We start from the raw sequence: 24,829 nt of genomic DNA on the forward strand, positions 1-24,829 counted from the left end.
CTGGCAAAGTTTGCATCGTTTTTCAGAGCCTGTATATTTAGCCGTTTTATCCAGCACCATATATACACCGCACTGAAGTTTATCCTGCCAAATGACACAGCTTCGTTATTTCTGCATACAGCGGTCATGTCGGCCGCATCTGCGATTTGTGATCACGCTTTTAGCCTCTTGGCGTTTTCGGTGTTGAGCGCCGTTGTGTATATACGGCCCACTTCGTCGCTTTATTTCGAAATGACAAAATTGCAAATGGTAAATATTTACGCTGCTTGAAAACCCTGAGTTTTATATAGGCTATATAAAACGTTCCCAGTAATTAATCCCTGCACAAAGCCTACGGGGAAAACGCGAATCACCGCTTAAATGGATGGCGGATTTTAGTGAATGTTGCTCTGTTATGGAAGTCTCCGGGACACTTAAAATTACGGGGTTATTTCACCTAATAGAAACGCATCGGATCTTTAACCAGAAAAAAGTTTATGAGATTATACTTAATTTAGAATTGATAAATCAGTAGCCAACTTTTTATTAATTTTGTTAATAAGGGGGAATTGCAGTTTAAATCCTTTAGTCAAATCCAGATTTTAAATGTAGTTTTCAAGGGAAACTGTTTTAATTTAATAAGGAATACGTTATAAGGGTTGACATCGTGGATAAGATGCGAATGTGTTTGGAATTTAACAAAGAGAGGATAAATGACCGTGAATATTTCTTTATTCATGAGAAATTACGTTTTAAAAAAATCGATTTAATCGTCCAGGCCTATATGTGCGGTAGTTTGTCTAATACTGATTTTCAGCTGAATGTAAGTGTTTTTCTGTGCTGATTAAAATGGGTTGAAAGTCGAATAAGACTGGAGTTTAATTCGTGCTCACGAAGCCTCCTTCCGCTACTGAAACTAGGGAGTGCTGACCGTTTGTGGAAAGTAATACATGTAATAGGCATACCGAAAGAGTTATTTATTATTATTATTATTATTATTATTAAGAGGGTGTGTCCGATGACTGGCGTCCCATCTAGAGTCCCTCTTCCCCAGCGCTGTGCTGCCAGGGATAAACCCGTTACTTTGGCTAAATGGTATTTTAAAACCGTAATGGTAACGGTATTTCTTTTGATTTCAGAACCAATATTTATAGCTCTCGTTTAGTTGTAATTATTATTTTATTCTCGTATCTTATTTCAGTCTGTGGAAGTGTTTCCATTAACGATAATAGCCCTGCCTTGCATATTGTAAGTATATATGCATGGTTAGTTTTGGTAAAATTCTTATTCTTTCTTGTCTAGTCCGCATTTCATAAACGTGACTTTTAAGAGTGGCTTTGCTCTACAGCGCCACCCCAGGCCTGGTGTGAAAGTGCGTCGTCGCCTGGCACGTTGATCCTAAAAGTAACAACCGCTGCATGGCCGCTTTCGTGTGAAGTAAAAATCAGCCATAAGAAATTGCTATACAAAAAAACTTAACTCTGATTGGCTCTTTCACTTGTCATCAACTGCAGGCACCCCGGTCCAGTGGGCACAGCTTAGCTCTGGACTGATACATTCCTGGACACGTCCCTTCCGATTGGCCAACGCGCTAGCAAAGGGAAGCATGGAGCGAGTGTTCGCCTCGGGAGTGGCGGCCAGGCTGAGGAGCCAGTGGGACCGCGATGAAGGGTTTGGGCAAAATGACAAGGCTCTCAAGTTCCTAGGCCAGGACTTTGAGTCCCTGCGAGCCAGCTGCCTGCAGAGACGCTGCCTGTACATCGACGACGCCTTTCCCGCCCAGCCCTCCTCACTGGGCTTCAAGGAGCTTGGGCCGCAGTCCTCCAAGACGCAGGGGATCCGCTGGATGCGGCCCACGGTGAGAGGGACACGGTAGCCCATCCTCCCTCACAAGGCCGAATCGATGAACGACATTTCCGTTTGTTATTGTATGTGAGACGAGACCGCCAGTGACCAAAAGCCTGGCTTCCTCATCATATGTTACAGTGCGGGGATCCCAAACCCACTCAGTCCGTTTGTTGATGTGTGTGAGATGAGACCGCCAGTGACCTAAAGTCAGGCTTCCTCATCATATGTTACAATGCAGGGATCCCAAACTCACTCAGTCCATTTGTTGTTGTGTGTGAGATGAGACCGCCAGTGACCTAAAGTCAGGCTTCCTCATCATATGTTACAGTGCAGGGATCCCAAACTCACTCAGTCCGTTTGTTGTTGTGTGTGAGATGAGACCGCCAGTGACCTAAAGCCAGGCTTCCTCATCATATGTTACAGTGCGGGGATCCCAGACTCACTCAGTCCGTTTGTTGTTGTGTGTGAAATGAGACCGCCAGTGACCTAAAGTCAGGCTTCCTCATCATATGTTACAGTGCAGGGATCCCAAACCCACTCAGTCCGTTTGTTATTGTGTGTGAGATGAGACCGCCAGTGACCTAAAGTCAGGCTTCCTCATCATATGTTACAGTGCGGGGATCCCAAACTCACTCAGTCCGTTTGTTGTTGTGTGAGATGAGACTGCCAGTGACCTAAAGTCAGGCTTCCTCATCATATGTTACAGTGCAGGGATCCCAAACCCACTCAGTCCGTTTGTTATTGTGTGTGAGATGAGACCGCCAGTGACCTAAAGTCAGGCTTCCTCATCATATGTTACAGTGCAGGGATCCCAAACCCACTCAGTCCGTTTGTTGTTGTGTGTGAGATGAGACCGCCAGTGACCTAAAGCCAGGCTTCCTCATCATATGTTACAGTGCGGGGATCCCAAACCCACTCAGTCCGTTTGTTGTTGTGTGTGAGATGAGACCACCAGTGACCTCATGTAATCCAACAAAGAACTTTTTCAAAAAGTTCTGAAAATGTATCCTGTAGACTGAGCAATTGCAGTCGCTGCTTCTAGAACGACGTGCAGAGGACGATTCCTTCCAAAAAATGACCATATTGACGTGGTGAAGCTCAGATTTTGCTCTGCACAAAAATAGCTGCTGTAAGATGATACCACTGTGTATCATTTCCGTACCAGACCAGTACATCTGCATGTCCCAGTGGGCATTTTCTCAGCCAGCTTAAAAGACAAGGCGTATTACAAGTTAGGATACAAATGAAGAGAGACATTATGTCACAAATAGGATGAAAGATTCTAGCTTTCACTAGAGATGCATCAGTATCAGCCGCTATTCACTATGCAAAATGAATATTCGAAATGAAGATATCGGCATCAGTCCGATGTGTCAGATTTAGCCGATATTGCCGGCCAATAGGTAAACTTTATCTGTATTTAGAGTCCGCACCACCAGAGCTGAAGGCATCACCGAAATGATGGCGACGGCTACATTGGAGGAAGAGTAACGGAGGATTTCATTGGCTCATTCAAAGCACCAGACCGTGTTCTGTTTCCGATTGGCTATTAAATCTGGCCTGTTGGTCGATTTCTCATTTTCCACAGAATGAAAAATGATGTAACGTCATTCTGCTCATCTACGCCGATGAGCTCGGCAAGTTTCACTGCCAACATCAGTATTGATGCATCGCCGGCTTTCACCTCACATTCCTGTAAATAAAACCCTTTTGAAACAGCTGGACAATAGTTCTGTCGCTCAGGTTCCAGTCCCTCAGAAAGACAGTGACTGGCTCACTCTGCTGGCAGCAGGCAGGGTGGGGCCTGTTAGGTTGGGGGGGGGGGGTATGCATGCCTCTCTGAACTCACCATGTCTGTTTGGTAGGAAATCTGCCACAACCCACAGTTCATTATAGATGGAGCAACTCGAACCGACGTCTGCCAGGGAGCCCTGGGTGAGTCCAGCCGCCATCTTTGCCTGCACTTTACCTGCTGTGGTGCCGGTTACCACGGTATATGCTGTCATGTAACATATCAGCCTAGAATTTAACATGTGTTATTGTCATAATATTGTAATATTGTGGGGTAGTGGTATGTGAATCAGCAGGTCAGGCCGATGTGATCAGAAGGTGGTTGCTTCAAGTCCCTGGGCTGTTGGGCCCCTGAGCGAGGCCCTTAACCCCAGCTGCCTCAGGCCCCGTCTGGCCCTGAGGCCTCAACAGCTTCACTTTGGATAAGAACATCTGCAAAATAAATTAATGTAAAATAGACTTGGTGTCTGGTACAAAAATCGCAAACCCTGTGCATGATGCTAAGCTTTGACTCATGTGGCTGTTATACAGTGATCGTGCGCATGCAGTGATTTGTAGCACTGTGTGACATCATCACTGCAGAGTTCTGAATCCACCAGTGAACTTGTTGACATTGTGAACGTGAAGCACCTTCAAAGGGAGGTATGGTGGGTAGGTTTCAGGTTCCAGCCCCGAGAGGGATTTGAACACCCTTCGGGGACGTAACCTGAGTTTCTCCTGTGTGACTGTAATTTAATGATCCTTTGAAGAACAGTGCTGGCTGAGGAATAACAGTAATATCTTCTCTCCCGGGGCAGCGTAACACCTCCTCGGGTATCTGCACAGTGTCAGACACCTTGTTTGCTTAAGAAGCGCCAATGTTTGTACTGCCGTTCACATCCCTGCCGCGTTGTCTTAGACTGTGACCATGCTACGGATCAGGGCAGTTCAGTGGCTCACACTTCCTGGGTCAGGGGTTCAAGTCCCACTTCCCTTTCTATACCTGTGGAGTTTGCATGATCTCCCTGTCTGTAAGGATCATCTACCTGCTCATGTGTCTGTCTGAAAATGTTTTGATGGAGGGTAAAAAACTACATAGACTACATTTTCTAAAGCATGTCGATTGCACTTTGACCAGAATACTCATCAGAATCTGCCGTGATGTTGAGCCCTGCCTGTGTGACAGGGATTTTATCCAGGTTGCAGTTAATGAAAATTGGCCTCTGCAAAATATCCAGAGAGCATGGATGTGTGGCCCTTCAATGAGATAGCATCCCATCCAGGCCCCCACCCCCTTTGCGCTGAGCTGCTTAGGAGGCTCCAGGCCCCCCCAGCTGGAAATTGGATGGGTGTGTCACTACAGGATATAAGTAAACCTTGAATTTGAGTCACTCATGCGCTACTGATCCGAGTCAATTGTGTTGAACTATTAAAGTATTAAGCTACTCAAGTAATAAAGGACTTCAGACCATCAGCTGAGTCTGCACCCCTAGCAGTTACAGAGAGTTAAGGGTCTTCTCATGTACACAGACGCTCCCTGGGTTACGATGGGGACACGTTCCGATAAACCTAATATGAGGCGAAGATATCGTGAGCCGAAAAAGCATTTTAATATAGTAAACCTAACCTAACATCATAGCCTGGCCAAACCTTACCTAAGACACTTACATTAGCCTAAAGCTGGACAAAATCATTAACACAAAACCTATTCTGTAATTGGGCACCTCAGCCCCCTCCCCAGCAGTGCCGGGGCCCCGCTAATCACTGGTATGCTGTGCTGCAGGCGACTGCTGGCTCCTGGCGGCCATCGCCAGCCTGACGCTGAATGACAACCTGCTGCGCCGAGTGGTGCCTCACGGACAGAGCTTCAGCCACGAATATGCCGGAATGTTCCACTTCCAGGTACCGGCCGCTCAGCTGCTGCAGCGCTGCACTCTGTCTGCTTCATAATCACACTTAACCTTTAGTAACCCTGCCATTTAATGATTACAGATTAAGCAATAAATGTCAATGTTTAATTCGACTAAAATAAATCTGCTCTGAAAAATCATCAGGTATTCCCCAGGGGAGATGGGCGGACCGGATTACTGTAACCTTACGCTGCAGTGATAAAATGGCCATTCCTACGCTCTCTTTTAAGTCCGACTCCCAGCCCGCAGCCGCTGTGATAGTCGTACCATGGTAATGTCCACGCTTTCTGTCCTGAGAGCATATAACTGAACACAGCTGCTGTGTTTGCATGCACTAAACACGCCACACTATATTTACTGATAGTATTTATAAATGAGGCTGCATTTGGCCTGGGCGCAGAGCCCCACCCGAGTGCCACATTCCTGCTGGGGGGCTCCTGGACTCGCTTAATGCGGCGGCCCCACCCCCAGGCTAACGAAGCCGGAAGTCTCCCGCAAATGGAGTGCAGCTCCCTGTCACACGTGCGAAGGAGTCCCGGAACCCCGTCCGGCACCTTCCCCCCCCCCGAGCCCCCAGCCAGTACCCTCCTCCTCTTTACCATGATATTATGATATTATTAATGCCGTTTGCATGTCGAACCATTACTGCCGTACTACACGCCGTTCTGAATTTGCGGTTTAACATTCCGTAATGTAGCATGGAGCATTAAACGAATATAATTAAGGTAATTAAGCATAAATGTGACAGGTTAGGGTCCTCACAGCTTAGACCATTTTGAGTGTTTCTGTCCTGGTTCATCGTCTGTATTAGATTAATAAACAACAGCAACATTGTTTTCGGCATGAAACTCGAATCTGCAGGACCCTGGATGGGTGGCGTTTAAGCCATCGTTAAATGTGACGGGAGCGTGCCCCCCCACCGCAGATTTTCCCTGACACTCTCAGCGGCCGGAGGAATGGAAGTTAAAACCTCTGTCCTAACAGTGACACTAATGTATTGATTTTGTGTGTAAAGCTCTGTGCCTGACTGTCCTCTTAAACATTTTTCTTAAGATGTATATTGCAGAAAAAAAATATTTGCACTGTTTTGGTCATATTCTTAATTCTTTTTTTCCCTAGTTCAAACACACACACATTTTAAGTGCCCTGCTTTATAGTCTATTTTATGTAAGTTAAGTATTTAAAAATTGGAAAGAGAGAAAGAGCCCTTTGATTTTCTATGCTCTCTCAGTGAAGGAGCTGCCCTTCAGCCTTTGCACTGTTACTGGAAGAATGTAAACCGTCGCGTGTTTAGCATTTACCGCTGCTTCGCGAGGCAGCAGTGTGAGCTACGTTCAGTGTAAAGGCTGCCCTCTGGTGGCCGCTGGACTCACCGCCGCCTCCGTTCTCCGCCGTCCGGCCCGCGCCGCAGATCTGGCAGTTCGGCGAGTGGGTCGACGTGGTGATTGATGACCGGCTGCCGGTGAAGGACGGGAAGCTGCTGTTCGTGCACTCCGCGGAGGGCGGCGAGTTCTGGAGCGCTCTCCTGGAGAAAGCATACGCCAAGTAAGAGGCAACAGAGAAACCAGCACGATCGTTTAACGTTAGAAAATAATATATTATTTCGGTGCTTTTAATGTACTATCTGTATCGTTTTTCATTCATTTAGAATAAATCTTATGCTAAATAAATAAATGTAAATAAATGTGATTTACATTTTATTTGCGCAGTTCTAGAATTTGACCATTAGGGGGGGCTCAGTAGGTTTGGGACGCCACTTTTCCAGGGAGGCTGAGACAGGAAATATGGTCTGGAATCGCTTATGAGATGGATAACTGGACCATGACTGAATGTTCACCAGCTCACTGCGTAAACTGCATACACGTTTAATTTGTAGACCCGCTTTACAAAAGGGCTACTTTTCAAAGAGCCAGGGAATCGTTTTCCTGATTTTTTTTTTTTTTTGGTTATTTCCGTTTTTCAGTGACCTCTCGGTATGTTGCCGTGCTAAGCTGGGTAGCTGTGCTTGTGTCCGGCAGGCTGAATGGCTGCTATGAGGCTCTGTCGGGGGGGAGCACATCGGAGGCCTTTGAGGACTTCACTGGCGGCGTCACAGAGATGTTCGAGCTGAGGAAGCCCCCAGCGGACCTCTACGGCATCATCGGCCGCGCCGTGGAGAGGGGCTCCCTGCTCGGCTGCTCCATAGACGTCAGTACTGACCCCATGTAGTCGCCTCAAAGCAGCCAGCGTCCAACACGGCCGTTTCATTTCCACTTTGATTTTATTATTAACAATTTTGCTGCCGTAGTCCCCTTGGGAAAGTCCACACCCCTGTTAACAGTACAGACGTTTCATTACAAGTCATCTTTCAGTCAAGCAGCCATCTAAAAATCAATGAAGGGATTAATACAGGATAGTAATGGACAAACAAAGCTTCATGAAGCATTTGCTGTATTTTTTTTCACCTCACTAAATGGTTCTCTTGGTTTGCTCTGGGGATGCTTTTCTATGAACAGAGAGCGCCATCTAGTGGAGTCAGAAAGTACAGTAAATGGTTCGTGAGGCTTCATTTCCCGATAACTAATATAGGATATAAGGGGTGAAGTGCACGGCAAAGCAGAATGGTCACATTTTGTACATAAAGTACACTAACATAATATGTTTCTGACACGTTTATACAGCTGTTAAATCCAGTGGATCACATGCCAGTACAATGCTATATCTATGCTGCTAATTCAGTATCCCTGTAAAAACATGTGTGTAGAGATGGATTCCCCATTTTACCGGAAACCCAATACGGTTTGTGGCGTCTCTGTGAGAACACACGCGGTTTGGCTCCTGATCTGTCTGATGTTGTGTTTTCACACCCTGCACTACTTACAGTGAGCAGAGCCACGTTTACTTTCAGACAGAGGATATCTGCTGCCCTCTACTGGTGACTATTTATTTATTTGGGTTTCAGGTCGTTACAAGACAAATAGCCCCAGTTTTAACCACTGACGACACCGATTCTTATGTTATGACGTGCAGGTGCATTTTTGGACAGAAAAGGCTGAGTTATATTGACTAGACCTGTGGCCTGTACTACGCTGTGGAGTTACTGGCTTATTGGGGTAACTTGTCAGATTTAAGGTACCGCAGTGTAAATGGACTTCATATTCGTTCACTTACATTTTGCCCAGACCACCTTAAATCTGCCAAGTTACCCCAATAAGCCAGTAACCCCGCTTTGTATTACAGGCCAGTGCTTTGCTTTACTTTGTTGTCGTTCTGTGTATTTCTTCAGCTGCTTCTTTCTGACTCTGCCCTTTTCCTGCCGCTTTGGATTCTCAGATCACGAGCCGGTTTGACATGGAAGCCGTGACATTTAAGAAGCTGGTGAAAGGACACGCCTACTCCATAACCGGGGTGGACGAGGTGAGCCGTGGCAGCTGGCCAGCTGTCCACACTGTACTCTGACCCACATGACCTGTCTGTGTCTCTGTCCGCCTGTCTGTCTATCTGTCTCTCTGTCTGTCAGGTGGCGTATAAAGGCACACCGACCAAACTGATTCGGATCCGAAACCCCTGGGGGGAGGTGGAGTGGACCGGGCCCTGGAGTGACAAGTGAGTGGCTAAGGGGACAGAGCTTCCGTCTGGGAAGGTGTGCTAATGTCCAGCGAAACTTGCGTTTGCTCTGACTGAGTCCGGTCCTCTGCAGTTCTAGGGAATGGAGCGGAATTGACCCATCTGTCAGATCTGGGCTGCACAACCGCAGTGAGGACGGAGAGTTCTGGTGAGTTTTATTCCTAACTGGTGTAGAATAGAGAGACTTTATTCAGCTCCTTGGGGAAACTGTCTTTTCGCTTGTCCCATCTTGCCTTCCATGGTACACATACGACAGCGAGGTTGGGGGGGTCACAGTACAGGGTCAGCCAGCATACAGGGTCCCTGCAGCTGGGCATTAGGGGCCCAAATATAGCCATTCCAGCAAAGCGGAGAGGGGTACGGGGTCTTAGGAAGCAGCAAACCCTGTCTCAATCACAGGAACTTCCTGAAGACCTGAGATAGAAATTTATTGAGATATATCAGTCGGGAACGGGATACAAAGCTGTGCGTGTGCTTGTGCGTGTGTAACCAAGTGCGTAACCAAGTGTGTACACAAGTGTGTAACCAAGTGTGCAACCAAGTGATGTATTAATATCGAGAGCACAGTGTGAGTGTAGCTGTGCCGTTATTGTAAATCTTCATCCTCAGTTTGTACCTTTGGTCCTCTCTCTATCCTTCTTGTCGTCCATATCAGGATGTCCTTCTCAGACTTCATGCGGGAGTTCAGCCGCCTGGAGATCTGCAACTTGACGGCCGATGCCCTAGAAGCGGCACGTGCAAAGAAGTGGAGCACGGTGCTGCACGCGGGCGAGTGGCGGAGGGGCAGCACTGCCGGGGGCTGCAGGAACTACCCCGGTAGGTAGGAGGCAGCAGAGCTCTCCGGCCTGATGTTCCGTCCCTAAAATCTTGTGTAACTTCCTGTATCGCTCACCTGTTTTTCAGCAACGTTTTGGCTCAATCCACAGTTCAAGGTTGCGCTGCAGCATCCCGACTCAGACGGACAACCCGGCTGCAGCTTCGTAGTTGCGCTCATGCAGAAGGACCGGCGCCGGCTGCGACGGGAGGGCAAAGACATGGAGACTATCGGATTTGCCATCTATGAGGCAAGCGGGACGATCTGCTGCCCATAGCTGGACACATAAGACACTGTAATGGGAGATGTAGTGAGTGCAGTGGGAGATGTAGTGAAAGTGAATATTATGGAGAGCATTATTATAAAAACCTAAGTTGGTGGCACGGTGACGAAGCTGGCTGTGGACTATGCTCAGATTATTAAGAGCAAGGCACATGGAGACTGAAGAAAGAAACTGATCTTTTTCCTGTTCTCTTCTTCCTCTTCCTCTTCCTCTTCACTCTCATTCTCCCCAGGTTCCAGATGAAGTACGTACATTTCTGTTCTGACACCAAAGAACACCACTGTTCGTATCCCCATGCTGTAATGTTATTCACGGGGTCATGCCGATTTAATTATTTATATAATTCAAAGCGATGTATCACTTTCTGGGAATCTCTGCACATGTTGATCAGTTGCGCTCAGGTGAAAGACCTTTAAAGCATAATTAGGGCAAGAAAAATCCTAATTGCCCAAAAGAGCAGATCCTGGACACCAGCCTCCTGAACATTTGGTCACAGGTTCCCATGTTTTAACTTTTTGAGTAAATACTTGAACTATTAATTACTTTGGAACCTGATAGCCTGCTGGAAAAGCACCAACATACAGACTTGTGCGAGTTCCTACCATACAGGTATTTTACGGAGGCTGTGCCCAGTTCCTGCCATACAGGCATTTTACGGAGGCTGTGCCGGGTTCCTGCCGTACAGGCATTTTACGGAGGCTGTGCCGGGTTCCTGCCGTACAGGCATTTTACGGAGGCTGTGCCGGGTTCCTGCCGTACAGGCATTTTACGGAGGCTGTGCCGGGTTCCTGCCATACAGGCATTTTACGGAGGCTGTGCCGGGTTCCTGCCGTACAGGCATTTTACGGAGGCTGTGCCAGGTTCCTGCCGTACAGGCATTTTACGGAGGCTGTGCCAGGTTCCTGCCGTACAGGCATTTTACGGAGGCTGTGCCGATTTCGTTCCCAGTACATGGGAAAGGCCGGATTGCACCTGAAGCGGGACTTCTTCCTGACGCACGGCTCAAGCGCCCGCTCCGAGCTCTTCATCAACCTGCGGGAAGTGAGCTCGCGCTTCTGCCTGCCGGCCGGCGAGTACATCGTCGTGCCCTCCACCTTCGAGCCTCACAAGGAGAGCGACTTCGTGCTCAGGGTCTTCTCAGAGAAGCCAGCCAACTCAGAGTGAGTCAGAACCAGGGTAGAGGAGACTGTGCGTGTGTGTGGGAGGGAGGAGAGTGAAAACAGAGGGGCGGATGGAAGGATGGAAGATACAGGGGTCAGGAGAAGATGGAGGTTAAGGGCAAAGAAATGCTGGGAGAGAATGTTAAATAGAAGATGTAGGATGATGATGATTTGCAACAGAGCGAAAGACAATAATAAACTAACTTCAAAGAAAAGAGGAATGCAGAGAAATCAGAAACGGAGACGCTCGAGCCTGAATGTATGAAAAGCAGAGGTGGATAGCTCAGGTCCAGAAAGTACAAATCCAGACCAAGATTTTATTTCAACCAGCCAGTTCAGTACTCTGTGACTGTGACTCTTTATACTTGACTGGTTGGCTGAAATAATATCTTGGTCTGGATTTTTACTTTTTGAAACCGAACTGTCCACCTATGGTGAAAAAGAACTAACGACTGGCCTGCTTTCCTTGGCGATAGGGAACTGGACGATGACGTCACAGCAGATCTTCCCGATGAGGTAAGAGTTGAGTGAGCCTAGACCTCACCTTTAACTGAGCAGTGTCTCCCACGTGGACATCCAATCAGACCATCCATCACACATCTGTCTCTCTTTACTGAAGGTCCCCCTGGATGAGAGCCAGATAGACGCTGGGTTCAAGAGTCTCTTTAAGCAGCTGGCTGGTCCGGTGAGAGGTGGGACAGGTGTGGGAGGTGGAGACGGACCTGCCATCGTTCTGACAGCCAGTTTCTCCTGCAGGACATGCAGATAGGCACTGCTGAGCTGAGGACCATCCTTAACAGAGTCATCAGCAAGCGTGAGTTAGCTCTCTGAGGAAGTTCCATTGTTCTGCAATACAAATCAATCAGCCAGTCAAATTTTACTTGATAAGACATGTTTTTTCCCTCTACTTTCCCTCCTGAAAAATGATTCAAAGAAAAAATAAAGAAAAATAAAGAATTCCAATTCTGAAAATCCTACTTGTGAGGAGACAGGTGGTTCAGAAGCGGGTGTTTTTGAAGAAGAGACCATTGTCATGCGACACTTTCCTTTAACAGATAAAGATCTGAAAACGGATGGTTTTGGAAAAGAGGCGTGTCGCAGCATGGTGAATCTCATGGACGTATCCTGACCCTCGTACGAGCACCAGCGCCTCACTTTCCTTAAACGCCAGCTTGCGTCTTCCTGCCCCTGCTTTTATTGCTCTTTTCCTGCTCTGTGTCTGTTCCCCTTAACCCCAAATCCCAGACGGACGGCAGCGGCAAACTCGGGCTCATGGAGTTTCACGTGCTGTGGGAGAAGATAAAAAAATACCTGGTCAGAGGTCCCCCATGATGCTGCTCTCCGTATTGGCGTCCGTCACACGTGCCTGATGCGTTTCACACGTGCCTGATGCGTTTTACACATGCGGTTCTCCGGGTTCCCCTTCATCTCTTTCTTATTTGTTTGCGGTCTGTCCACTATCCATGTTCTGCTCTCCATTTTCCCTGTTCTATCAAACCAACAGACTGTGTTCAGGAAGTTTGATCTGGACAAATCAGGCACCATGGGCTCGTACGAAATGCGGATGGCACTCGAGTCTGCAGGTACGCCTTAAAGTCGCAAACTCTTACTTAGAAACCATTACAATGACATGAAGAATCAGGAAAGAAAGCGCAGGTCCATGAACATAGAGGAGATGCTGTCGGGGAATTTCTGAGATCAATATTAAAATTCTCAAACCCTAGGGGGGTCTTTCGCTGGTAATGGGGCACTTGGTTTTTTTTATAGACAAATGAAGAGAAAAAAAGATACAATAGTAAAAGTTGTTGATGGCTGGAGCCTGTATGCCGATATTAAGAATCATCAGGATAGGGAGTCGTGCTGGTAAAATTTGTCAAGCTTGCTGCCAGTTATTTTTACTGCCACTGATTAGTGGAATGATGTTACATTGGCTTCTTTATTTTATCTGTAAAATAATTAAAAGCACATTGTGATCTGACACAATGAGAAACACGCAGACTGTTTTTTAATTTTGTAGAATAGTTCAAATAAATGTGGCAGCCCCACCCCCAATAATTCCAGCACCTCCCTACTTCCTGCCCTCACACGTCTGTTTATGTGTGAATGTCAGGGTTCAAGATCACAAACCACCTGTTCCAGCTGATCATCCTGCGCTATGCGAAGCCTGACCTCAACGTGGACTTCGACGGCTTCATCACTTGCCTTATCCGGCTGGAGACCATGTTCAGTGAGTGTCTGAATGCCCGCCGACCCAGATCGCCTATGGGCTCGTAAAATGGATGCGCTGGCGCCAGATAGGGTGACGATGAGGCAGGAGACGTGGAATAATGGCTTTGGGACAGCAGGGTAGTGGGCGGAGGCACGGCAGGAAAACAGGAAGCGACTCGCACATAAAGCGAGAGTAATCAAAATTCCGTGGTTTCCTACAGAAACCTTCAGAATGATGGACACAGACGCAGACGGAGTCGTTTCTCTCAACTTCTTCCAGGTTTGTCAGCGATTTCGTGAGCGAAATGACCTTTAATAGCACTGAACTTCACTGACTTTGATTATCAAAAGCAGAAGCTGCGCTTATTGACTATGTCTGCACTAATAAGCGATTGAATCACATGCAGTGGTATAACGATTGTATAAAATTACAGATCCTGTGACTGGTCACTTATACATAGAACACCTGCATGCTTCCCAGGATTATTAGTTTAGACTTTTTTAAAACTTTATATTTTTATATAATTTTCATTTGAATCCAGTTTAGTTTTCAGTGTGGCTTTTATTTTAAAGATGCATTTCTATTTAGTTTTAAAACATTTTAGTTTAAGTTTTATTAATTGAATTTCTAGAGGTCTCAAAGTATCTGCGACATATGGGACGGATCAGTCTTTTGTTTTCCACAGAATAGAAAAAAGACAATCTAGGGTAATTCTGCTAATCGGTCGGTAAACCCACCCCCACGCAGAGGTTATCGGCAATATTCGGTATCGGCAACATTACACGAAAACATACGTTCCATCTATTACTAACAGCTGTTAAACAAATCAAACTTTAGCTAGATATTGTTTAAAAAATGGTATTGAAAGTATTTGACTTCTGCTTTTATTTTGTTTGCTTCGGAAGCTGTACTTGTAGTTTTGGTTCAGCCGTAGATTTTTACTTTATTTTTGTATCTGTTGTTGCGCTGCCTGAAACGTCATTTCTGTCTCTCTTCCAGTGGATCTCGCTGACCATGTTTGCCTGAAGCAGCAGACACTGCCAGCTGTGCTTCTATTACAATGTGCCTGCGCCTTTATTTCATTGCTCTCTGTTGCCGAGGTCCTTGGACGTTTGTAGCCTTACTTGTGTGCATCTCCCAGCATGTTTACAGGCTATTAGTGCATGTGCCAAAAGGCCTGTAATTGACAGAGCGCAGTCCACACCTCTGTTCTGCCACTTCTTCTTTAGCTATGGGGAAAAAAACCACTCACACCCAGAATGGCGTCTCTGATCAAACTGACCACCGATCGCCATCTTTCATCTGAGCAAACTGCTGCTGTCTTGTGGCATTTATGCCTCATAGCGGCTGTATGGATGGGACATCACTATGTTCCACATTCTGCTACCAAAGTCGGCCTAATCCAATGAGCTGTATTTTGTTTACATTTTGATACATGGAGGCTTGGGCGTTTCTGCATTTTTTTTGTTATGGATAATAGTAAATAAACCAAAGATTTTTAGCATTTCTCCAAACCGAGTCCGTAGTTTCCATTGAACTTGAACTTTGTCCTCTGAGTCCATTTTGTCTCTTCAGATGATTGTGGCATAGAGCTTCAGTCCACCATTTTATTACTGACAGGTACATGTAGATAAAAATAGTGTTTTACATAACTGACATTCATATATAAACTATTTATATACATACACATTACACTATATATAATCGTCACAGTAACCGAGTCCATAAAACAATCGTCTACTTGCTCAATCACAGTGCACTCTCTATTCCATGGGACGACGACAGCTGTGCAGAGGTGGGATGAAGACACGTCTCTCCATGCAGACCTCCTGTTGGCTCTCAGCTGTCCTTAGAAGCCTCTCAGTCGAGAGCGAGGCCTTCGCTGACGGGCATGTTGATATGGGCGGTCAGGAGCGGGGCGCTGACTCCTTCACGCAGTATAAACACCTGAAAATATTAAAAAAAGATGAACGTACAGCGCCAACATGTCCAGCCATATTGATTGTGTTCTTCGTAACAGTTCCAAGTACATGACTTAAATCCAATTTGTGCATTGAATCTCTAGAAAGGCGTCTGGTGTGACTGGAATCTTTATTGCTGGTGGAAATTATTACTGGAGACATGAAGATAATGGACAGCAGGTGTGGAATGTTGTGGTGATGTGTGGTGAAAGCGGCCCGGGAGCTTACTTTGATGATGTCAGAAATACCTCGATCACTCAGGCACTCCACAAAGGTTTCGAAAGGGTAGTTCAGGCCCGGGACTAGCAGGGGGATCTGAGAGCGAGAGAGAGAGAGAGAGAGAGAGGAAATGGCCATCAAACCGAAGGCCTGCATGTGCAGATGGGCAGCCGGCTAGCAGCAGGGCTACTGCTGACCTTAAAGAAGGTGGTCTTCATGCTGTAGAGAGTCTGGTCATACAAGAAGCAGACAGCGAGGTCCATGGCGGGCCTGCAGGCAGCCGTGTTCTGGATGTACAGCGTCAGCTTGAACGTCGGACCGAGCCCCTGAACCTGCGGATGCAAAGGCGCGGTGAGTCAGCCCGACGGACCAGAGAGCGCGGGTCCCATGGGGCCGGCCCAGTCGGCGTCCTTACCACGGCGTTCATCTTAAGCGGCTCGGTGAGGCTGGCGGACATGGGGGGCAGGCTGGACTCCAGGGCCTTAACGTAGGCCCGTGCGGCCGTGAGTCGCAGCCGGATCAGGTCCATCTGGAAGGCTCTGTGCATGGCTGCCAGAACAGAGTAACACTGCTCTTAATGCTGCCCCACAACTACACCTGTGATGTACAGGAAATGTGCCCTAAACCGGCACTCCCCAATTATTACGGGGGGGGGGGGGGGGGCTGCGTACCTACACCGTTCTCGCGTTCCCTCAGGGTCTGGTCCACATACAGCTTAGTCTTCTTGGGGACGTTGAGGCGGACGCTCTGAGCCAAGGGGGGGCCGGGGGCCGCGTCTCTGTCGTCAAACACTGCCGTCCTCTTCAGGATCTTCACGATGAGACCTCCCCCTGGAAGGGAGACGGCATGGTGTCGCTCTGGAGATGGACTGCAGCTGCCCGATTGGCTGCGTGGTTACCATGCCGCTAATGTCCCCTCATGCTGCCCTGCTAACTGTGAAGGAACCAGCCCCTCAAACTGCAGCATGTAGTTTCAGACCCACACTTACATATATGCAATTCACCCCAACACTGGGATTCAATCTGCTTCCCAAAGTTAATATGGGATGTCCTTTTGCATTACATAATTACTCCTTTGGGGCTATCAGAAGATTACTTGGACTGGAGTAAATAGCAGACAGTAAGCAGGTAGACTTGCTGAGCTCCGGTACCTTTAGTGGTCATGATGAGAGTGCCGTCTTCTCTGCCATACCTCCCGAAGCACATGCTGGTCACCACATCCTAGACATACAGAAAATGCCCGTCTTTGTCGATGACTAAAAACATGTCCGCCCTCCGACCAGCGGCCATGTCTCCCTCGGGTCCTACCGGAGTCTTGATGGTGCTGACGAGGTTCTTGTCCCGGTACAGCTGCACCTGGCAGTTGGCGAGCCCCACCAGAACAGCCTGGAAGCCTCGCGTGTGGTGGTCCATGGTAGCCATGGTGACCACAGGGGCGGGAAGATTCACCGTCCACAGTTTCTTCCCCTTGACACAAGATGGCAGTATTGGGTCAAATGATGAGTTTATGTGTGATTATCGCATCATTTGGTTGTGCTTTAATATTGACAAATTTAATATGACAAATCAGTTTGTTACAAATGATTAGGTAGAATGTAAGTGTAGATCAAGGACAAAAATACAAAATAAAATAACACAGTACTGTGCAAAAGCCTTAGGCAGTAAAAATTAATGTTTAAACCTATTTGTCTGGGTAGTTAGTCCATTTTTGCTCGGAATAAACAATACAATTTAGCATGTGCATTTAAAAATGTGCAAATTAAGAATAACACAATAAGAGCTTCTGCTCTTCTCCAAAAAGTCACTGAAATCTTGCTGGACGGCCAGATGAACGCCGCTCCAGTTCCCAACGCTCTCCTCAGGGCACCTCAGCCATCCTGTGTGTGTTACATTTCACCACCAGCTCCCTTAATTAATTTAATTAGTTTAAATAAGTATTTTTTATCGTGCTAGTGGTCAAGTCCAAAAATACTTTATTGGACAGTACTGAGGTGATTTTACCCGAAACATTGAAATTGCTAAGCACACACACTTTGACAGGCATGATAACATAGTTTTACACCAGCATGAAGGTCATTTAAATGATCGTTTTCTTCGGCTGCCTAAGACTTCTGCAAAGTACGGTAAACGAAACGACTGTCAGTAAGAACAGAAGTCCAGGCGTCATCGAAACGGAAGGGATGCAGAGGAACCGTCTGTGTACCTTCTGCGTGTAGCCGAGCAGCGTTTGCTGGGCGCTGCCCACCACCACGTTCTTGCCGATTCGCACCAGTCCCACAGGGTGGGATGTCAGCTCGATGCAGTACCGGGGCCTGGAGGAATCTCTGCAAGCGGCAGAAACGTGTTACAGCACGAAATACGAGGCTAAACAGGGCACAACATCAGCGCAGCCATGGGCTGATACAGCGTTTCTCAAGCGTATTTGTCCTGGAGACCAGTCATGTCAGGCTTTGGGGCTGCAGAGTCCTGCATATACCACTGCCCCCCCCCCCCCCCCCCCCCCAGATGCGTATCTGGATGGATGGATAGTAATTCTTTCTTTCTTTCTCTATCTATCTATCATTATTATTGTTGTTATTAAGGGTCCAAAGCACAAAGTGCTATGGAACCTTATTGCTTTTGTTAGGATTATTATTATTATTATTATTATTATTATTCCCTGAGACTGAATGCCCAGGAACCCTCTCACGGACCGGCAGGAACCCTCTCATGGACCTGCACCGGTCCGCAGCCCATAGTTTGAGAAATGCTGGCCTAATATACTCCCCTTGAATTGATGCCATTAGAAGTGCTTGGCCATTGACATGTTCCAATGCAAACAAACGAAATCGACAACACAAAAAAAGGCAAATCTGACATCATTCCACACAGAACTCCAGAGAATGACCAGACAAAACTACTGGCACCCACAGCTTAATATTTGGTAGCACAACCTTTGGAAAAAACAACTGAAATCAGTTGCTTCCGGTAACCATGAGTTGATTACACCTCTCTACTGAAAATTTCGTACAAATAAAAATTAGACAAACCAAGACAATTAACTACAAAGTACAATGTCACCAGTAATACTTTCTGGAAGCAAAGGACGGTGACTGTGGCAAAAAGCTAATAGATGAATGACGGTAGACTGTCACCTCGGCATATTCCGCAGAACACACACCTGCGAAGGATGTAGATGTTACCGTTCCGACAAGCTACCGTGATGCGAAACTCCACGTCAAACTGGCCTGTGACATCCATCAAGGTGGGAACACTGGGCAGGGACATCTGAGACACCAGGGAAAAGGGGAATAGAGGAACAATGTTTCTGAAATGGCGCCTATGGAAGCAGATTTACATGTAAAATAATCATACATAAATCACATTAAATTACAATACTGCTCTAACATTTACGTGCAACTAAATGTAAATTTATCTCCACAGGTGTGTGTAATTTTAAACGATGACCAACAGGTGAAGAGGGCATGTTCAAGGACAACCGGGTGTGACAAGAAATTACACGTCAAGGATGCGACTTACCTTGGAGAGGATGGTGAAGGCCTCAGGGTCCAGCACATACACGTCACCGCTCTCTGCACCAATCACCAGGCAGCTGACGGCGTCCTCTTCTGCCATGTTCTTCTTCAGAGTACTGATGCATGTGATGACCGTCTGGGTGCACAGCGTGGCCGTCTCAGTAAGCGGGCGTGGCCGTCTCAGTAAGCGGGCGTGGCCGTCCCAGTAAGCGGGCGGGACATCATACAAACATGCTATCTGGCCACATGGGGATTATTTTTAAAACACAATAAAAACCCGCGGAGAGCTCATTCAGGCCCTGAGGTCACACACCTGTCTGCGGATGGGCTGCTGCTTGTGAATACTGACAAAATTCTCCATGGCCTGTCGCTCCAGCATGAGGAACCTGGTGAGAAGGACAAACAGAAACAGCAGAGCGGTTTAGTGTCACAGGGCAACCAACCCGCCTCGTTCAGAACGACACTGATGCAGGGAAACAAGCACTTACTTCAAAGATCTGACGGAAAGCGGAATCTCTGCCGTTTCCCTGCAAAGATCCATGGATAAAAATAAAGAGAGTTAAACTCCCAGACGGGGGCAGCTAATGAGCCCTGCAGCGGGATAACTGGTCATATCAACAGTACGGGCAGAGAGACCCCAAGGGACAAACGTCGACTCTCCAAGTTAAAAAAGCGATTAAAAATGCATGCAGAGCTTCAAACTCTATAATGAGGCAGAGCAGCATTATAATAAGCAGCTGTCTGTCCAAGTCTGTCCCCAGCAGTCTGACAGGCTTTTCAAAGGCATTAACTTACCTGATTCCCTCCAGCATTTCCTTTAAGGACATCGGATCGATCATATCCTGCAGGAGAAGTACGAGACACTGTAGTTATAGAAACGTTCCGGTGATTGTCTCCTTTCCCGCCATTCCTGCATCTTCACCACCTCATAGGTGGAGTTCCTGTGTCCCGTTAATGCACCCGCTACACAGAATAATCAGTCTGCATCAGCAGAACATCAGGCAGCCAGATGGGCAATAAAAGAGGAGGAATTACCTGTTCATTATGCACAGTGATGCTACAAAACACCAACATTAACTCTGCAGTGAAACTACACTTATGGACAACACTTACGAGGCTGTACTGCAAAAACTTAATTGTCGTGAAAATGCGCAGCATTGCGGAGAGTCACAAACACAAAGACCCTCTTACTTCCTTCGCTTGGGTCCAGACCTCCTGCTCCAGGGTGTTGACGTCCAGAGACGGCAAGGTGAACTTGAAATAGGGCCGCAGGTTTTTGTAGATGTAGATGAAAGGTCCAGACGCGACAGCAATAGCGGGAGTCCGGGGTTCGTGCTGGTCCATCAGGAACGACACGAGTCCCGTGGGAAGGTCCAGCAGCATGTTCTCGCTCACCAGGCTGGTGCCCTTGTACACCTTCAGCTTCATGTTGGACGCCCCTGTGCCCAGGTCTCCCACCACCAACTGCGACGAGGACATGCTTTCCTCACTATGAGGTTCATCCTCATGTGCTACGGCTACCCGCCACTGGCCTGACCTGTTGTTGCTCATATCTAAATCTGTGGCTGTGTTCTTAGTCAAAAGCTGCTCTGTCAGTGTATATGATTGCTGGTCTGTAATCTATGTACCTCACTGCTGTAAGCAGCAGCGGAGTTTACCACCACTCAACGCATGCATTTCTGTGGGGTTCCTGAGGTTTGGGGGCCCCTGGATGGGGGTAAGGACCCCCAAAGAGACTTTTCTATGGGGGCCCGATAAACACCAAACCTACTCCTGGCTGTCCGCATGAGAATGCCCCCCCCAGTATCAATGACGTTTATCTTAAATGCGGGTGGATCACCTACAAGCAAAGATGCAATCCATAATGGCGGTGGTCCTCCTACCTTGTTCTCCCCATCTCCATGGAGATCAGCCAGAGCTGCAAAGACAGGGCATGCAGGTATTCAGGATCATCATAAGAGCCAGGAGTCACCACGCTCACATAACGGTTTCTGCATCTGCTCCGTCATTCAGGATCGTCATAAGAGCCAGGAGTCACCACGCTCAAATAACGGTGCCTGCATCTGGTCTGTCATTCAGGATCGTCATAAGAGCCAGGAGTCACCACGCTCACATAACGGTGCCTGCATCTGCTCCGTCATTCAGGATCGTCATAAGAGCCAGGAGTCACCACGCTCACATAACGGTGCCTGCATCTGGTCTGTCATTCAGGATCGTAATAAGAGCCAGGAGTCACCACGCTCAAATAACGGTGCCTGCATCTGCTCCGTCATTCAGGATCGTCATAAAAGCCAGGAGTCACCACGCTCACATAACGGTGCCTGCATCTGCTCCGTCATTCAGGATCGTCATAAGAGCCAGGAGTCACCACGCTCACATAACGGTGCCTGCATCTGCTCTGTCATTCAGGATCGTCATAAGAGCCAGGAGTCACCACGCTCAAATAACGGTGCCTGCATCTGCTCCGTCATTCAGGATCGTCATAAAAGCCAGGAGTCACCACGCTCACATAACGGTCCCTGCATCTGGTCCGTCATTCAGGATCGTCATAAGAGCCAGGAGTCACCACGCTCACATAACGGGTTCTGCATCTGCTCCGTCATTCAGGATCGTCATAAGAGCCAGGAGTCACCACGCTCACATAACGGTGCCTGCATCTGGTCTGTCATTCAGGATCGTAATAAGAGCCAGGAGTCACCACGCTCAAATAACGGTGCCTGCATCTGCTCCGTCATTCAGGATCGTCATAAAAGCCAGGAGTCACCATGCTCACATAACGGTGCCTGCATCTGGTCCGTCATTCAGGATCGTCATAAGAGCCAGGAGTCACCACGCTCAAATAACGGTGCCTGCATCTGCTCCGTCATTCAGGATCGTCATAAAAGCCAGGAGTCACCACGCTCACATAACGGTGCCTGCATCTGGTCCGTCATTCAGGATCGTCATAAGAGCCAGGAGTCACCACGCTCACATAACGGTGCCTGCATCTGCTCTGTCATTCAGGATCGTCATAAGAGCCAGGAGTCACCACGCTCAAATAACGGTGCCTGCATCTGCTCCGTCATTCAGGATCGTCATAAAAGCCAGGAGTCACCACGCTCACATAACGGTCCCTGCATCTGGTCCGTCATTCAGGATCGTCATAAGAGCCAGGAGTCACCACGCTCACATAACGGGTTCTGCATCTGCTCCGTCATTCAGGATCGTCATAAGAGCCAGGAGTCACCACGCTCACATAACGGTGCCTGCATCTGGTCTGTCATTCAGGATCGTAATAAGAGCCAGGAGTCACCACGCTCAAATAACGGTGCCTGCATCTGCTCCGTCATTCAGGATCGTCATAAAAGCCAGGAGTCACCATGCTCACATAACGGTGCCTGCATCTGGTCCGTCATTCAGGATCGTCATAAGAGCCAGGAGTCACCACGCTCACATAACGGGTTCTGCATCTGCTCCGTCATTCAGGATCGTCATAAGAGCCAGGAGTCACCACGCTCACATAACGGTGCCTGCATCTGCTCCGTCATTCAGGATCGTCATAAGAGCCAGGAGTCACCACGCTCACATAACGGTGCCTGCATCTGGTCTGTCATTCAGGATCGTAATAAGAGCCAGGAGTCACCACGCTCAAATAACGGTGCCTGCATCTGCTCCGTCATTCAGGATCGTCATAAAAGCCAGGAGTCACCACGCTCACATAACGGTGCCTGCATCTGGTCCGTCATTCAGGATCGTCATAAGAGCCAGGAGTCACCACGCTCACATAACGGTGCCTGCATCTGGTCCGTCATTCAGGATCGTCATAAGAGCCAGGAGTCACCACGCTCACATAACGGTGCCTGCATCTGCTCCGTCATTCAGAATAAAATGTACACCTGAAAATAATGCCATTGGAGTAAATGTGTGTAAGGGAGATTAGTAGCGAAAGGGGTCTCTTACCAATACAGGATGCAAAGGTGTAAAGGTTAGCCACTGGATCGTAATGTGCATCTAGCCACTTCGAATTGACTTCGCCGCTGAAAAATAAGCACAAGCGGGTGAACCATCCAGGCGCATCTCATCCAGGATGCATCGTCTCCAGGACTGTTACAGAGCTCCTACCACTACTTCATTAACCGCAGATCGTATGTCTCATGTCTAGGCAGAGAGAAAAATTAATTCAAATATATTTTAAAATATAAAGAGAATGTATCTTACATTATATATGTATTTTATTTTATATCTGTTAATGTAAACTCTTAATGCAATGTAATGTAATGTTCCTGCATTTTAAGCGACAGCAGATTTATCCCAGTAATGCGATTACATGCAGCTCGGCACGTAACAGCAACGTACTGGGGATTTTAAATGTAGACGAGCATGAATTTCAGATTTACTCCACGAACCATACCTTCATTCATAACAAAGGATGAAGGGAACTACGGGAAGCAGAGACGATGTCAGACTGTACGGCTTACGAGCGCGGAAATGCGGCGCCACATACACGCAGTTACTGGCTGCTCATGTTCAAGAGGAGCAAACGACCAAGGCAGCCAAAGACGGCGCCTGCTTACCTTTCTTTAGTCTCCGCCACAGTCGTGGCCATTGCTATTCGCTAGAACTGATTACCCAGAGCTCGTAGCCGCCCAAAATCCTCACATACTCCGTCGGGTTTATTATGAAGCCCCTTCTTTCCTTAGCAACACTAATCCCTAACAGGCTTTCCGTTTCTATGGCAGCGCGACCGTAACGAGTGTAACAGTCAAGTCCTTCCCCCTGCGTCGGGGAAACGCAGATCATAACCAACGTTCCCATGCCTATGATTGAATGCAAAACTATGTGCATTAATCCTGAAAAATCCGTAATTCGAGTCCAAATTCAGGCCTTTTTATTTCTCCCAGATAGTTAGTTTAATAATAACTGATTCCTATTGGCACAGAGGCTTCACCCCTGGTTCACAGGTAAAGGAAGGCTGCAAGATGATGATGGCAATCCAAACCACCACGAATTAGTTTAAAAACTTTAAAGAAACCCAAAACTGGGGGGGTATGGAGTTCCCTAATTTGTACAACTACTTTCTTGCCAATAAATTAGTATTTGTCCTAAAATGGACTACGCAAAACAATTTGGATCTTAACTGGCTATGATATTTGAATCCAGGACCTGCCATTTAGTCATATACGTAAACGATTTCGCTGTTTTAAGAGCATTAACATCAGCACATCGCTGACAGTCTGGTGGGAATTTCTTAAAATGAACCAAACTTCACTGGCCCCATGCAAACTGACACCCATCTGGAACAACCCTGACATCCTGTTAAATAATAATAATAAAAAAAAGAAACTTCCCAGCATGGTATAATAAAGGAATCATGCGAGGGGAACATGTAATACAAGACAATTGCATGATCTCATTTGACAAAACAGTACAAACTTATGGCATTGAGAAAATCAAATATCTTCATCTTAAATCAATAATACATCACAGATGGTGCCGTAAGTAATTAGATCTGGAGTTTTCAGCTAAAGTAGCAAACTTCCTAACGTCATTATCCGGTATTCAGGCGAACAAGCAGGA

The 24,829-nt window shown here is 47.3% G+C and overlaps 2 protein-coding genes across 2 annotated transcripts; one reads left to right on the top strand and one right to left on the bottom strand.

Annotated features, from left to right (window-relative positions):
- The first annotated feature begins 180 nt into the window (after positions 1 to 180).
- Positions 181 to 15,093, top strand: LOC125720047 (calpain-1 catalytic subunit-like). Its single transcript, XM_048994996.1, has 22 exons — positions 181 to 249; positions 1,494 to 1,837; positions 3,693 to 3,762; positions 5,381 to 5,499; positions 6,919 to 7,052; positions 7,526 to 7,694; positions 8,820 to 8,903; positions 9,007 to 9,092; positions 9,187 to 9,261; positions 9,769 to 9,929; positions 10,017 to 10,177; positions 10,443 to 10,454; positions 11,159 to 11,370; positions 11,847 to 11,886; positions 11,990 to 12,055; positions 12,127 to 12,184; positions 12,426 to 12,490; positions 12,616 to 12,684; positions 12,875 to 12,953; positions 13,481 to 13,597; positions 13,800 to 13,858; positions 14,579 to 15,093. Exons 2-22 carry the CDS (start codon positions 1,586 to 1,588, stop codon positions 14,603 to 14,605), a joined length of 2,115 nt encoding a protein of 704 aa, XP_048850953.1. The 5' UTR covers positions 181 to 249; positions 1,494 to 1,585; the 3' UTR covers positions 14,606 to 15,093.
- bbs1 (Bardet-Biedl syndrome 1) lies at positions 14,972 to 24,010 on the bottom strand. Its single transcript, XM_048994994.1, has 17 exons — positions 23,827 to 24,010; positions 23,213 to 23,289; positions 21,157 to 21,191; positions 20,465 to 20,737; positions 20,069 to 20,115; positions 19,762 to 19,800; positions 19,587 to 19,659; positions 19,278 to 19,409; positions 18,919 to 19,025; positions 17,962 to 18,082; positions 17,067 to 17,225; positions 16,910 to 16,979; positions 16,431 to 16,589; positions 16,175 to 16,308; positions 15,957 to 16,091; positions 15,769 to 15,855; positions 14,972 to 15,526 (listed from the first exon to the last, which is right to left on the bottom strand). Exons 1-17 carry the CDS (start codon positions 23,856 to 23,858, stop codon positions 15,440 to 15,442), a joined length of 1,767 nt encoding a protein of 588 aa, XP_048850951.1. The 5' UTR covers positions 23,859 to 24,010; the 3' UTR covers positions 14,972 to 15,439.
- Between the last annotated feature and the right edge of the window lie 819 nt (positions 24,011 to 24,829).

Source organism: Brienomyrus brachyistius, chromosome 24 (assembly GCF_023856365.1).
Source record: "Brienomyrus brachyistius isolate T26 chromosome 24, BBRACH_0.4, whole genome shotgun sequence".
Taxonomy (NCBI): domain Eukaryota; kingdom Metazoa; phylum Chordata; class Actinopteri; order Osteoglossiformes; family Mormyridae; genus Brienomyrus; species Brienomyrus brachyistius.

Coding starts and splice junctions, on each gene's coding strand:
- LOC125720047 (XM_048994996.1), top strand. CDS start 1,586: ATGGAGCGAGTGTTCGCCTCGGGAGTGGCGGCCAGGCTGAGGAGCCAG. Junction 12,685..12,874: donor AGAAGATAAAAAAATACCTG/GTCAGAGGTCCC, acceptor TCAAACCAACAG/ACTGTGTTCAGGAAGTTTGA. Junction 13,598..13,799: donor CCGGCTGGAGACCATGTTCA/GTGAGTGTCTGA, acceptor GGTTTCCTACAG/AAACCTTCAGAATGATGGAC.
- bbs1 (XM_048994994.1), bottom strand. CDS start 23,858: ATGGCCACGACTGTGGCGGAGACTAAAGAAAG. Junction 20,116..20,464: donor TCTGGACCCAAGCGAAGGAA/GTAAGAGGGTCT, acceptor CTTCTCCTGCAG/GATATGATCGATCCGATGTC. Junction 15,527..15,768: donor GTATTTCTGACATCATCAAA/GTAAGCTCCCGG, acceptor TAATATTTTCAG/GTGTTTATACTGCGTGAAGG.